Source organism: Cibotium barometz, chromosome 40, assembly GCF_041138505.1.
Source record: "Cibotium barometz isolate CiBa-2024 chromosome 40, ASM4113850v1, whole genome shotgun sequence".
In the NCBI taxonomy this organism is placed as follows: domain Eukaryota; kingdom Viridiplantae; phylum Streptophyta; class Polypodiopsida; order Cyatheales; family Cibotiaceae; genus Cibotium; species Cibotium barometz.
Window position 1 is genome coordinate 47454521 of NC_141085.1, and position 15829 is coordinate 47470349.

The 15829-nt window shown below is 46.7% G+C and overlaps 2 protein-coding genes across 2 annotated transcripts in view; both read left to right on the forward strand.

Annotated features, from left to right (window-relative positions):
• Nucleotides 1–15829, forward strand: part of LOC147615579 (Zinc finger C-x8-C-x5-C-x3-H type family protein) — a 63226-nt gene that overhangs the window by 20430 nt on the left and 26967 nt on the right. Inside the window, exon 3 of the mRNA XM_086779017.1 lies at nt 15529–15687. Coding sequence (XP_086635143.1) covers nt 15529–15687 — 159 coding nt within the window. The remainder of the gene's footprint in view (nt 1–15528; nt 15688–15829) is intronic.
• LOC147615581 (uncharacterized) lies at nt 11210–12296 on the forward strand. Its single transcript, XM_086778955.1, has 3 exons — nt 11210–11471; nt 11556–11717; nt 11852–12296. The coding sequence occupies exons 1-3, from the start codon at nt 11259–11261 to the stop codon at nt 12272–12274; spliced, it is 798 nt and encodes a 265-aa protein (XP_086635081.1). The 5' UTR covers nt 11210–11258; the 3' UTR covers nt 12275–12296.

Genomic DNA, 15829 nt, shown 5'->3' on the forward strand with positions numbered 1-15829 from the left:
CTCAATGCTTCCCCCTGGCTACATATACATCCAATACATAAAAGCCCCTTGATTTACAGGCACATTGAGTGCTTGACGGGCATCAACACATTGCCCAAAGCATCAAATGCGAGTGCCTGCATGCAAATCAACCCAATCGGCACAAAAGCCCTTTGATTTGCACATCAATTTCTTGCAATTTTGGCCTGAATGTGAGATTGCTCACATCATACAGCATGTATGAATAACCAATTGCACAATTACATCAAAAGCCCCAAATTTTGATATCCAATTTCCTGCAAATTGATCCTGATTGTGACCAATGTCACCCAATTTTGCTCAAAAATTGAGCAATTTGGCACCTGTACCTGCTCAATTGATGATTGTACCTGCTCAATTGCAAATCCCAAAAAAAAATTGAAGCAAATACCTCGTAATTTCTGATTTCTGTTGCAATTGCAGGTACAATATCTGAATCGTGCAGGTGGGCGTCAAATTTCCTGACTGGCTGTTGCAGGCTGATGGTCGGCGGCAGCGTGGTGGAACTGTTAGGCTGTACGGTAGCGACACACAGTACAGGCAGCAGTTACCAGCGAGTTCTGGCGGTGAAGGGCAGCTGCAGCAGCGCTAAACAGTAGTGAAGTGGCAGATTCCAGGTGGCGGCAACGTGACAGAAATCATTTCAGTTCTGGACGTAGGCAACCAGCAGCGGCGACCAGTTCTGCACACAGGTTCGCTGTAGCCGCCTTTGCGCACAAAAGAAGACGACGTCGAGTTTATGCCGGTATAAAACTCTTCGACGACGGTACAGCCAGGCTGATGGTAATAATCGAGTTGCTGTCGCCCGCCTCAGCTGCAGCCTGTGTAGCAACTGCTGCACTCTCCTAGTACTGCGGTTGACCGAAGAATGATGGTGAGCAAGTGATGAGCGAAGTGCATGTGGGTACCAGTTGAATGGGAGAATTAGGGTTTCATGTGGGAGACATACACAGAGAGAAGAAGGAGAGAGAGAGAGAGTTGTGGGGATAAGTCAACTCAAGAATATGAGTGTGTGACTCCCCTATCACACATGTATATTTGCACTAGTACACAGTGCACTTAGTACATTAAAAGTACTAAGTGTACTATGTACTATAACTTATGGGCTAGTACACACTTTAAGGGTGGGCATAATGCCTTTACCCCAACAGCATAAAGCAGGTGCACGTCTGCACTAGATCCAGGCTCCTGACCATAGAGCTCTCACAAAGACACGCGAGACTCTATATACTAATGACTAACCTTGGCCACCCTTTTATAGGCTCTTGGCCGGTCATCGGGCGTCCACACTTGGACGCCCGTTTGTCTATACTTGGGTGCCCGCCCATTAGTCTATCCCTAACTCAGCTCGCCAATCAGCCTGCCTAGCTCCAAGCTTCCCCAAACCTCGAAGCTAGTATTGTGTGCGTGTAGCACACGGTAGATACACACTGTGCACATGACAGTCCATCAGTTTCCAACCTTGCAGCACGTCTTAGCGACTTGCTCAAGGAGATGAAGACTCGCAAGCAAAAACTCTCAATTACAAGCAAGGCGCTTGATGCATTCCGTGCACTGCAGAAAGCCGCCTCAGAAGCACCTGTATTAAAGTTAGCATCTTGGGATGAACCTTTCGAGGTCATTACCGATGCAAGCCATGTAGCCATAGGTGCAGTTCTCCAGTAGGACAATAGACCCATGGCATACTACAATAGAAAGTTGGATGTCGTCGAAAAGAATTACTCGGTATATGACAAAGAGCTTTTGGGTGTGATCACAGCGCTCAACCATTGGAAGCCTTTTCTTTATGGACAGGTTTTCTTTTTTTTACCAACAAGCGCAAGAATTAATTATGGACAGGTTTTCACAGTAAAAACAGACCACCAAGCACTTAAGTGGCTTCAAACCATGCCAAGTACCCAGTGGAGTGATCGGCAGGCCAGGTGGAGTTAACTCTTCCAACAGTTTGGAGGAATGATTGAATACATCCCTGGTAAGCATAACCCAGTAGCAGATGCTCTTAGTCGAAAGGCTAGCATCCAGGCAATCCTGGAATCTACGATGGGCGAGGACTGGCGAAGCGGTCCCTGAGTGAAGTGCTAGGACACCTAAGTAGGATCCTAGAGGGTTTTGACCAGGTGATGCACGGGCTCGCGGTTGCTAGGACACCCATGCGTGCGTCGAGGAAGACTCGGATGGACTAAAAAGAATGACTTGTGTGAATCAAATTTTGATATTGGATCTCGTTGGTTGGCCAGCTGGTCTTCAACGGAGAGTCTAGATGACATATTTTGTAATACAATGGACATAGAATTTTGACGGATGATGATCAGTAATATTATGATTTTCATTGAAGGATTGTTTTAAAGACAACCGATTGTGTTATAATGGCAATTTCATATTGGGTGTGTACGTGGTATGCCTACCTTAATTTTTGCATAAAACGTCGGCTAGGGGGCTTGGGAACTCTTTTCCTCGGTACCCGGGTAAAACATAACCAAATCCTTATAAAGGAATCCCACCAATACAGTGGTTGTGTGGTTAGCTAACCCATGGGCCGGTTGAGGCTGGATCGGGGGATTCCTGCGATACCATTAAGATAAGATTAGTTGCGTTAGTTAGATTAAGTCCCGAGAAGACCCTTGTTCTATGGGAGGGAATCAACGGCTATGCCGCCGGGAGGAAAAAAGCGGTGATTCTATGGACTAAGTGCAAGTCTCTTCTTTGATCTGACCATGTGGCTTCAGGTTCGGTCGGATCAGTTTGAATAGTTAAGACTTTGGCCCATTAGATTAATTCTCCCGTTCGAAGATTTTCCCTGGAAGAATCGCCCGTGCCTTCCTAGTCTTGGAAGTTTTTCCGGGCTGTTTTCCCTTGCAGCGGGATTTACAGTGTTGACATCGTCACTTTCTCACATGTGATGTTTATTGGGAGTTCCTTTTACACACTTGGCCAGTGTTGGCTTGCTCTCATGGTTTTGACATGTCACATGTATATTATTCATTGTGGGATTATGCATCTTTACACTTGCCATACATGCCACTGATCATGGCATCGCTGAGAGTTTACCTATCCTCTCATAGCATTGGCTGATGCCCGCCTCGCGCCCCCACTTTTTCTTCCTATTTTCAGCTTTTCCCATTGCTGAATTTTTACTTTTATCAGCCCTACCATTGCTGATTTTTCCTCATTGGATCCTCCATTGATGAGTTTCACTTTTGTAGCTTACATTGCATGTCTCATGGGCATGATTTTTGGATCTTGTTCCCTTTACACGTGTATATATCTGCTACCTCTTCTTATGCTTATCAGCAGTTACAGAGCATTGATGTGGATTACATGCAGTTCAGCTTCCTCTTGATTTGATGCAGTTGATGTCCACATGATCTTTGCCATGCATTTCTGGTGATGCATTTATGTACTACTGTGCTCTAGCATTAGCACTATGACATTGGGGATTCTCCTTTTCCCTGTCATATAGTGCTTGCTTTTTCCATTGGCACTGCAGTTCACTCTTACTGTGGAGCATAGTGCAGGGCAGCATTCAAAGCTTTATCACCCTGCTGCTACCCGTTCATATCATTCACTTGAGGGGGGTTTGTTGGTCATGTCCACTCGCGGCTAGTTGAGGTGTGAACCCAGCTTACTCATGGGCACTTTTTCCCTGTGACTGGACACAGTTTCTTTCCCTGTGTGAACACACTTATGTGTGTTGGGCACTTTGCCCTAGGTCTTTTAGTACTCACTTGTACTTTCATTTCATATCATTATTGAGTACATCTTTTCCAACACTCACGTTTCTCTGTGCTTGAGGTTGTGTGTGTGTGTGTGTGTGTGTGTAGGCTAGCTTCCCTCCTATCCAATAGACATTGGGTTATGTCCACCTCGGGACATCAGTGTGTGTGAACACCGGGCTGGTCATAATTTATAAGCGAGTTGCCCAAAACTTAATGAAGTGTGTACACACTCACTTATAAATTAGTGCTAACTCCTAAGGCTAGGTTTATGACCAATACTTACCACTTGTCACATGCCACATAACCATGTCAGCAGATAGTTTCACCTGCACGGTTCGCGGGCGGGCGTCCCCTTACCCAAAACTACACATTGGTCAAGCAAGCATGAAAACAGCATGCAATTTTAATTACAAGCAAGCACATAAAGATGCTATGCAATGTAGCATTGGTATGGACAATCCCCGTTCATGAGACTATACCAAAATAGACGTGCTCCAGGTAAGTACACGAGGTACCAGACCCAATGGAACACTAATCCACCAAGCATTTCCGGGCATGTACACGGAGGTACAAGTCCCAACGGAAAGCCAAGTCCACAGTATGACATGAGTGGTATCAATCCCCGGCATATACATTGCCATGGACACCAGTCCAATGTACATACATGATGAGAAAGCACGAATTGGGTGGCCAAATGGTGACAATGACTGTTTGGGCTTGCCTCCGTTCACTTTCATTTCTTCATTCCGAGTGAGAGTCAAAGCCCGGTTATATGTACTGGGTTCAAGGTTGTTAGGGGCGTTAGAGGCGTTTGGTATGAGGTGGGTATGGTACGCGCCTCGAAAGACTCGTATTTTTTAGAGATGTTAGGCGTGTTAGAGGTGTTTGTTATATACATACATACATACATACATACATACATACATACATACATACATACATATATATATATATATATATATATATATATATATATATATATATATATATATATATATATATATATATATATATAGTGATAGATAGATATAATATATATATATATATATATATATATAGTGATAGATAGATATAATATATATAGTGAAAGTTGAGAGAGAGAGAGAGAGAGAGAGAGAGAGAGAGAGAGAGAGAGACTAGAGTGTGTATGTATGAGCCTTGAGGGAGGGAGAGAAATGAAATGAAATGATATATTAACGTCTTCAAAAGGCCAAAATGACCTATGAGACCAAAAAGGTTACAACAATTGGTGGATCTGATACAATGTCTGTGTAAGAAAAGCTAAAACAACTAAACAACTAACTGAAACTGAAACAACAACTATGGGGAAAAGTAAGGTACTAGGAGCTCCTAATGGATAACAACTGGGAAGGAAAACTCCAGCAACAAAGGTAAGCATCATATACATCACTATCCAAAGATGTCTTTCATCGGTCGATGGCGGATATCCTCAATGTCCTCCATGGTGAGTACTTTGATTGGACGTCTCCCATGCCGTGCTAGTATGGTCCTGATCCTCTGTTGTAGTCTCCGTCGGTGTCGAGATGGGCCTCTCATCTTGGGGCGCTTGGACTGCCCCAGCTCTATAGCCCGATCAATCAGTGTACCTCTGGTGCGGCTATACTCTGGGGCTAGCTGCAATGCTTGCTGGCTTGATTGCTCAATCTCTGGTCGAAAGAAGTCTGTAATGTGCCTCTGTAGGTGTCTCTCCCTCTCTGATCCCCTCCCTCTCAAGAGACCCTCTCCGAGGCATCTCTAATCTTGGTATCTCATTGCTCTGGAAAGTGGTCTGAAACCCTCTCTGAACAGGCAGTGAAAACGGCCTCGTATCTCATAATATATTGGACAGTGACATATGTAATGTAACTCTGTCTCTGGCTCCATCTGGCACAACTGACAAATCTTGGCCTTAGCTGGTACTCGTATCTCATAATATATTGGACGGTGACATATGTAATGTAACTCTGTCTCTGGCTCCATCTGGCACAACTGACAAATCCTGGCCTCAGCTGGTACTCCTCTGAATCTGCCAGTCTTAATCTCTAGCTGGTGCGCATCTGACCAATAGCACACCGTACCCCATGAGAAAGATGAGTATCCATGTAGCTGGGTCTAATCACAAACCCATCCTCCGTGAGCTGGAGAAGATGATCTCTATAGAAAGCCATCTTCGTACCAAGCTCGTGTGTCGGCTGTATCCATGTCCTCCTAGTGTCCAGCTGAGTCAAGTCCTTTCTGATAAGTCTAGTAATCTTTGCCCGTGTGAGAGAGAGGGAGGGTGCATCCAGGGAGTACTGAAATGGAGGTAGCCTGTCCATACTAAAGCCATGCAGCTGGAACCAAGCTGTCATCTGTGCATACCAACATGAGCCGTCTCCCTGTGATGCCAACTGTCGTGAAGACTCCAGGGCTAAGCGAGCATATCTGTCTCTAGGGAGAGCCCAAGTGCTATGTATAAAGGAGATTGATCGAGTGAGTGCCTCTACTACCAATGGGGGGGCAGCCATCTCTGCACGGTAATATCATGTGGTACGGAGGCCTTGGCCCTAATCATCCGAGAAATCATAGAAATCAAGGGCCTCTCCATACATCTCCATCCATCAGTGCTACGAGCTCGGCTGTGGTGATCCATTGAGGGTTCCCATATCTCCACTCCATACAGCATGGCTGAAGTGACCAAAGTGTCAAAGAGCCAGAGCTTTGTTCCAGGTTCCTGAAACTGAACGTGCGAACACATCCTCTCTAGTCTCCCCAATGCTACATAAGCTTTGGTCAATCTGGTCTCCGCTGCTCTCCTCAAGGAAAATAGTGGGCCACTAAAAACCACACCAAGGTAAGTATATGCATCTGTATACTCCACTGTCTCCTGACCATATGTAAAGGTGGGTGCTGACCTCCTAACCCACTGTCCTGTGGTGTTAAACACCATCACCTTGGTTTTACCAAGGTTAAGAGACAATCCAGTGTCCTGTGCAAACGTGTGCAATGCATCCAAATGACGCTGCATCCCCTCTGGAGAATCTGAGATCAACACAAATCATCAGCATACAATAACAGCGGAATCCATGTCCCTGCTAGCTGTGCTCCTCTGTCACCCTCCCGCTCTACATAGTCCGAAACCTCATCCACATACATCCCAAATAAGGTGGGAGAAAGGGGGCAGCCCTGTTTCACCCCGATAATGGAGTGAACCATCTCAAATATACCCTGAGTAGTACGTACCTGCCCCACAACTGTCCTGTATAAAGCCATGATTCCCCAAATCAGCTCTGTGGGCACTCCCATCTCCTGTAGTCTGCGCATCAGTCTGGCTCTCTGTACTGTGTCAAAAGCTTTGCAATCCACAAAGCAACAATAAATCCTCCTGCCATATGATCTGCCCTCCTCAATAATAGCTCTGAGTGTCAAGATATGGTAAAGAGTGGAGAAACCTCTCCTGAACCCTGCATGCCCTGATGCACGTATGCCCTCTCTCTCTGCACATCTACTCAACTCTTGCTCAAGAATAGATGCATATAATCTAGCCAATGTGTGACCAATCATGATGGTACGATAATTCCCAGGAAGCATGGGATCCTTTGACTTGAAGATAGGCACAATCGTGGACATATTCCAAGTCTCAGAAAAACCCTCACACATGGCTCGGTTAAACATCATAGCAATAAGCTCTGCAAGCATATCTTTGGCATGAATAAAGTGCTCTGCTACCAAACCATCATGATCATATGCTTTCCTAGTCCTCATCCTGTCAATAGCTTTCCTTACCATCTCAGCAGTAAAGAAAGCACATGTCTCTGGGCATGGCTCCGATGGGTCTGGCAGGGGTGGCTGTCCTGGTGCTGTGTACAGGGATGCTGCATACTCACCCCAAATCTCTGTGGAGGTAATGGTTGGTGATGGTGAATGCTCATGGAATAGTCTCCATGCCTTGCGTGAGTCCTGACTCATAAATAACTGATACGAATCCCTCTCTAACTGAGCCCTCTTCTTCCGTCGCACTAGGCGCCGGAAGGTAATCCGTGACTGTCTGTGAGTGGTAACATCCATTAGCACCTCTCTCTGTAATCTGATCCTCATCTCTCTGCACTCCTCATCATACCAGCTGTTCTGGGGCGGCATGTTCCCAGATCGTCTCCGTGTAGGCTGACTATGGGGATATGCCTCTGATGCTGCAGCATGAAGCGTCTCTATCAATATTTGAGTGAGCTCATCTAATGGCCGTCCTGGCTCCTCGGCACATAAGCGTCTGTATATCTCATCCGTGTACACGGTGTCAATCTCCCTCGTAAAGGTATAACGAGTGTGTGTGGAGACCTGTCCCAATGGAGCTATGCTGAACTGAAATGTGAGAGTGAAGGACAAGATAGCATGATCCATTGCTACTCCAACCGGCCTAGTGCCTACCATAAAATCCTGAAAAGAGGGAATGAGATTGGGCTGAGCCATAACATAGTCCATTGTACTAGCACCATGCCGATGTGGAAAGCAAGTGAAACCACCCGCTGCCGGGAATCTCTGTAGGCCATTCAGGATGGCCAATCCATGTGCAGTTCCCATGTCTATCAAATACCGCCCATACTCAGTGTGTTCCTCATCCTGTGAGAGTCTAGATAGGCCCATATCCCTAACATCAAGCTCCCTCAACATCTCCTCTGAGGTATCATAAAATATTGTCTGGTTATGGGCGGTCCTGGCATTGAAGTCCCCCAGGAGAATGATGTCACCATCCCTGGAGAACTCCCAAATGTCATCATCCTAAATAGAAAAGGGAGACTACCCGCTAGGTGATGCATACATTGATGTACTAGGAGCAAAATAGCATATAGCAATGTAGAGATATCTGCCCGTCTTTGCCCTCAGTCTAACCCGCAGCTCCTCTCTAAACAATACTGCCACTGCTCCTGAGCCCCGTCCTCTATGCTCTGAATGAGTCTCGTGTCTACAGGCTCTCCCATCGGTATCCACTAACATGTGGCATGGACTGTCCAGGAGCCTGATGCGTCTTAGAGTAGAAGATGATGTCCCTCCCAGTGAAACTATCCTCAAAAGCCCCTACATCAAGGCGTAGAGATCCATTACAATTCCAAGTAGCAACTTTGAGTGTAGTCCCATAGGTCTCGCGCCGTCATGAAGAGCGCCTCTCCATAATCTCCATTATCGACTCCCAGAGGACGATAATACATTCTTCTTCTTCTTCTTCTTCTTCTACCATCTCTATAGAAGGCCACTTTCCCTTTCTCTCGGGCATAACTTCTTTCATGTGGGCAAGCTGCGAGAGTGTGAGGTCATCTCCAAGAAATATTCCCGTCTTCTTGAGTGTAGGACGTCTCTTCAAGAAGTCCTTCTTTGCTTCCATGGAGGGGAAACGAATGATAAGTGCTCTCTCCTTAGAAGATTCGCCACTACCTTCTCCAAGGTTGGGTCAGGTACGCGTACACTTGGATGTGAGGCGTTCTAGACGTACGTACGTTTTTGTACGTACGGAACATTAAGGGCGTGTGCTAATTTTTTTTTCCACGTGTAAGATGGCTGCAGTTTTTTTTTCTGCAGGTCGGCGTCGTCTCTTTAATGCTGAGCGTCGGTGGTCATTTTTTTGGCGCTGGGCTGGGCTCATTAGCCTTTATTATTTATAAGGCATGGCCCAAATAAAGGGCCAAACTTAAAGTAGAAAAAAACCAAAAAAAAAAACGGGTTCGGCGGGCTGCAGAAAACGGGCCCAATTAAAAAACGAAAAAATAAACGGGAGAAAGAAAAAAAAACGGGGAAAAAAATGAAAAAAAAAACAACGCGCACATGCAGCCAGCAGCGCGCAGACTATTGAGCGCACACACACACACTCAGCAAGGCTGCAAGCAATCTCTCTCTCTCTCTCTCTCTCTCTCTCTCTCTCTCTCACACACACACACACACACACACACACACACACACACACACACACAAACATGTCACACACACACACGACTGAAGGTTGAATAATCTCTCTCTCTCTCTCTCTCTCTCTCTCTCTCTCTCTCCATATACCTCTACATTATACACTGTCAACATGAAAATTCAACCTTTTTATTTGACATTCACATGACATTGAAGAGCTCATAGCCTCATTGTAAACCCCCCCCCCCCCCACACACACACATAGTGACAAGCGTGTACACATACACATCCAAATTCCAAAATAACACACACACACATCTCTCTCTCTCTCTCTCTCTCTCTCTCTCTCTCTCTCTGTGCCGTGGGCAAGAAACGACATGCCTATTGGAAGCTTCACACACTCCAAGATGATGAGAAGAGCAACCAATGGAGATGCCGGTATTGTGGAGGTGACTTCAAAAGTTCAGTTACTCGCCTCATCTCTCATGTATCGGGTCTCGGTGGCAATGGCATTTCAGCTTGCAAATCTGTGCCACGCGACATAGCAAATAAGGTGATAGCCGAGCAAAATTTGAAGGCTTCACAGGGTGTAGCCGTGGCAGCTGAAGACGAGGATTTGTTGGATCCTCTTCCTCCTCGAGCTGCATTTGTTAATCCAACGGTTGCTACAGGATCCTCTAGTGCCTCGATTGCAATGGGGCAGCCTAGTAGAAAGAGGGCAAGAGTAGAGGAGAGCATTATGGAGGAAGGTGCAGGTTCCGACATGCATTGTGATAGTTCTTCTAAACAGCAGACCACTCTCCCATCTCGCATCTTTAGCACCGCATGGGTAAAGGAGCGGCAAAGGGTTGCCGAGATAGAGATTGCACGCACACTTATACAATGCAATATCTCCTTCAATGTGCTTCGCACGGACCAATGGATGTTTTGGCACCTATTTCTTGCGTGCGGTGGATGCTGGTAAGGCAGGTGAGAGTGTTACAGCTGAATTTATATATCAGCACATTAGGCAAGCCATCATAGAGGTGGGTCCAGAAAATGTTGTACAGGTGGTCACTGACAATGCCTCCAACTGCAGCAAGAGCCCCGGGCTTGATATGGTACGGCCTTCCAAGACTCGATTCGTTTATGCATACATGGTCTTGGAGTGTTTGCAGAGGCTCCATGATCCTCTACAAGCCACTGTGGTTGATCCAGCTTGGAAAGATCCACGACATTGCAATTCAGAGCCTACAAAGTATGTCCAACGTAAGATCTTGGACGAGAATTTTTGGGAGGAGACAACAAAGATTGTCAAGTTGTTGAAGCCGCTCTTCTTTCTCTTGCGCATGACAGACATGGAGGGATCTACCATGGGTCTCCTCTACCACATGTTTAGGAGGATGCGGCTAGAGATTAGCCGGTCCACAGTGGTGTCTCAAGACAGGTAAGCCATTATCAAGTGCACGTCACATGTTTATCGCACCAATCATATTAAATTGCTCTTATTATAACTTTGGTCTTGACTCTTTTTTCCTCTCTAGAATTAGAGAACTGAATCAGATTATAGAGACGCGTTGGGAGTACATGTCTCGCCCAATTCATGGCATGGCTGCCCTCCTTCATCCTCTTTATCGAAAGGATGAGACCATAAGCAATCCAGAGCTTCTTACCATGCGCGACATGTACTTGGAGGCAACCTATCCTCAGGAGCAGCAGTCAGAGGTAAACAACTCCATGGTATCCTACATGCATAGCTTGGGTGCCGCTTTTAGCAGAACCTCATGCAACAAGGAAGACGAGGCAAAGGCCCCGATTAACTGGTGGTTGCTTTATGGTTATCAATCATTCCAACTCCAACAAGTGGCATTGCGCGTCCTCTCTCAAGTGAGTGACAATAACTCCCTAAATGGAAAACGATGTGTGATAATAAATAGGTTTTGATTACTTTAAAACTTTTATTACTTGTAGGATTGTTCAGCTGGTGCGTGTGAGCGTAATTGGAGTGCCTACTCTCTTATTCATACAAAGATCCGCAATAAACTCAAGACCAGCCAGTTGGAACGCTTGGTTTATTGTCGAGCCAATCTTCGATTGGTTCAAAATCTTAAGAAACTTGAGCATCCTATGCAGGTGACTGATTGTGTCATAGAGTCTAGACATTAGTATATACAAGTAACAATATTATGATGCATGCAGCTGCCAGCATGGTGTGCATGCCATGGTCACAGACAATTCGCATTGAACATGTTTATTGTTGTTGACAGGTTGATCCTCTATCTCTGGAGCACGTTGCTACCACAGAAGAGGCGCAGACTGCATTGAGAAACGAGCAGGAGGAGATAATTCGCATGTTGCACAGAGAGCTGGAGAGTATAGACCGCAGGGTGACTCGGGCTTCTTCCAGGGCGTATGACATTGAGCCCAGTGGTGATGCGCATGTTGTGCAGTCGAGCGGGCGAGGTAGACGAGGCGCTAGGCGCGGGACTCGTCGAGGACGAGGACGAGGACGACGCACATCTACCACATCACATGCGGAGACATCGACAGTAGCTACAGAGGAGATGCTAGATGATCATGAGAGAGTACCCTATGTAGAGCCTGAGTATGATTCTGATGGGAATGTCCTTACCGATGGAGACGTCCCATCTGATTCAGCTTCATCATCAGGTGTTGATGATGATGAGTAGCCTTTGCAGGACCTAGGTTGACCGGGGCTCTCTTTAGGAGAGGTTTTTTCCCCGTGTCGTTTGTATCGGTTTCTTTACTTGTAGCACTTTGCGCATGCTCAGAGTTTCCGTAATCATGATTTTACCTTATGTTCATTTGTATCCTTCTTGAATCTCTACTCTTTCAATGTTCAATGTTTAAAGTTTAAACCATTCAAAGTTTATGTTTCATGAATGACATTCAATGATATGTACTAGTGGATCTAATTTATATATATATTATATTGACATACTTTACGTACTTTTGCTCGAAGACCGTACTGTACCTCGTACCATACTCGTACCGTACCGTACGTACCGTACGTATGGACCTACCTTGACCTTCTCTCTTCTTTCCCACTCTCCATGCCTTTGTGTGCGTGGCTTCAATTCCCATCATAGAGAAGAGCTCCTTGGTTTCCCCTTCCACATTATCACGGTCTTTTAGACCGGACACTCGTACATGTAAGGCCCAGGTCTTCCTCCTTTGCTCCTCTTCAAGGCTCATGTTGATGATGGTGGGAGTGGGGATGGGTGGCGATTCTTTACCTTTCCCTTTCTTGGCGACCTCGATCCATTCCATTTCTCCGCCTCGTCCATCTTCTTTTGTGTCTCTGTGATCACCTCAACCATGAAGATGTCTTCTCTTTATGTTGCTCCTCCTCCTCTCGAATGATCCTCATTTGTTCCTTGATGGTATTCAGCTCTTCAATCAAGGAGGGCTGAAATTTTCCATCCTCAAGCTTGCCTTGTGAAGTGGCTTCTAACTACTTTTTGAGGGCTGAGATTTCAGCCGCTTGACTTTTAGCATGCAATTTGGCCTCCACTAGTTCCTCGTTTAGGGCTGAAATCTCAGCCTCTTGCGTGGATGTTCTCTCTTCGAGCTCTTGGATTTTATCAAATCCCTTCTGGAGTTTGGAGAGGCGGTTTATGATTGCGGTAACGGAAGTGTCGACCATCTTCTTGTTTTCTTTGATAATTGTGCTGAGCTTGTCCTCCACCTTCACGAGCTCCTCTTTAACTCTGGTCTTGGCCATGACTTTTTGCAGTACTTCCCACAGCCAATGGACCGGAATTTAATCCATGACACCTGCGCGCAGTGCGAAACAGTAGCAGGAGGGGGGGGGGTCAAGCCATGTAGAGAAAAGATTCAGCAGTAGGGCAATGGCGGTGCTGTGTGTGCAGGCGGGGGCAGGAGGTGCAGCAAAAAAAAGGGGGGGGGGGGTAAAACAGGCAGAGGGGTAGCGAGCAGAGGGGGGAGGCGGGGGCTCACAGGATAGGCGGAAGGTAGAGAAGAGGGGGGAGGCGGGGGCTGAGAGGACAGGTGGGAGAGAGAGAGGAGAGGAGGCGAGAGGCTGGCGGGCAGGGGCAGGCAGAGAGGGCAGGTGGCGCAGCAAAGAGGGGGGGGGTGAAGCGGGTAGAGGGATATGCGCAACAGAGAGAGCGAGGGGCTGGCGGGCAGGAGGAGGGGAGGCGCAGAGAGAGAGAGAGAGAGAGAGAGGGGGCACCGCGCGGGGGGGGGTGCAGAGGGGGTTGCTGGCGGGAGGGGGGGCTGGCGCAGAGGGGGGCGAGGGGCTGGCGAGAGGGGGCGCAGAGGGGGGGGCAGAGGGGGCTGGCGTAGAGGGGGGCGAGGGGCATAGAGGACAGGTGGGAGAGAGAGAGAGGAGAGGAGGCGAGGGGCTGGCAGGCAGGAGGAGGGGGGCCGCAGGGGCTGGCGGGCAGAGAGGGCAGGAGGCGCAGCAAAGAGGGGGGGGGGTTGTAGAGAGAGGGTGTGTATGAGAGAGGGGAGAATGTGTGTATGAAAGAAAGAAAGCTGTATTAAATGTTTGCAAAAGGCCAAAATGACCTATGAGATCAAAATAGTCCATCCTCATCATCTGGACTTCAAACTTTGAAGAGATTTGAGAGAGAGAGAGAGAGAGAGATGAGAACTGTACACCGTATGGGGTCCCAAATTACTCACTGAAGGGCCCCCTATCCCGTTACCGAGATAGTATTTGCTTTATTATCTTTGAAGAGACTGACGATAAGCCAAACGCAAGACCTCTGAAGACCTCGTATCATAGGATTCTAATCTAGAACAATAGCACTCTGAGAATACGAGAAGATGGTAACCGGGGAAGTGTCGGCACAACACAAATGCTCCAGAATCTAGAATCTGATGAATCCAAAGTGCCTCAATGGAGGAGAGAAGGTAGGATTTGTACTCAGCCTCGGTGGAAGAAGTAGCAACAGTCCTCTCCTTCTGAGATTTCCAAGAAACCAATCCTGTACCAAGCATGAATCAATATCTAGGTGTAGACGTTAGAGTATCAATGCAGCCTGCCCAATCAGAACCAAATCAGCCCCTTAAGAATAGGTGATGCCGTAATCTGAAGTACCTCGAAGATAACAAAGAACTCTCAAGGCTGCCTGCCAATGAGACCTTCGAGCGGCTGATGAGAACTGGCTGAGAACACTCATTGGGCACTAGATTTGATCGCATCTGGCTTGTCTGACACTTCATTGGGCACTAGGCATGGTTTACAGCCATTTAATTGCCCGAGGATTTGTCTTAACTGTGAACTCTGTCCTGTGAGGGAAAGGTTTCCAATGCTTAAGAGCCGTCATCACTCCCAATAACTCTTTTGTCATACACCAAATAATTCTTCTCTGCATCACTCAGTTTCCAGCTATAATAAGCCACTGGGCGCCCTTCCTGCTGGAGGACAGCTCCTATGGCTAAATTGTTGGCATCGGTAATCACCTCAGAAGGATCATCCCATGAAGCCAACTTGAGAACCGGAGACTCGGAGGCAATGTTCTTCATTACATGGAACACCTCGAGTGCTTTGCCTGTAACCGACACTTTTGTTGTCATTTCTGTATGTTTTCTTCTTCTTGACATATCCTGTTTGTGTGTGTTTGAGGGTAACACCTTGGGCCATGGACGTTTTCATGCATAGGAGGTTTTTAGACTGATTTGTTGTGTCATACAGAGGGCTGGTGGAGTTCTGCAGGAAGCTAAAACCCATGCACTTCTGGCTGTAAACCAGAACACGACTATGGAAGGATAACCCTATGCGTGTCCTCCAAACTAGCCAATGCATGGAAACCTTCCAGTTCTGCACCTCATGACCTGCTTTTCTTAAATTTTATATGGAATTTGGTGAGAGGGTCATTCCCAATACCTTCATTATCTGTTCAAAAGTTTAAAAAAAAAAAAACAGTGCTTGACTTCTGCTGACTTTTTGCAGGACAAGACGCATTGTCCCTTTCATATCAAAACTGGGGTTTGCCGTTTTGGAGTCAATTGCAGCCGAGCTCATGTGTATCCAGACAAGTCTTGTACTTTACTTATCAAGAACATGTATAATGGCCCTGGCTTGCCCTTGGAGCATGACGAAGGGTTGGAGGTCTGTAAAAAAGCATAAGTCTTTGCCTGTGGTAGATTTTTTTTATCATGCTGGTTTTTGGTGTCGGTTCATCTGGAAGTTTTGTTTCTCCAATTTGGTCACTTCTGCCTTGTTCGCTCTTGTGCTAGCAGAAAGGGAAACT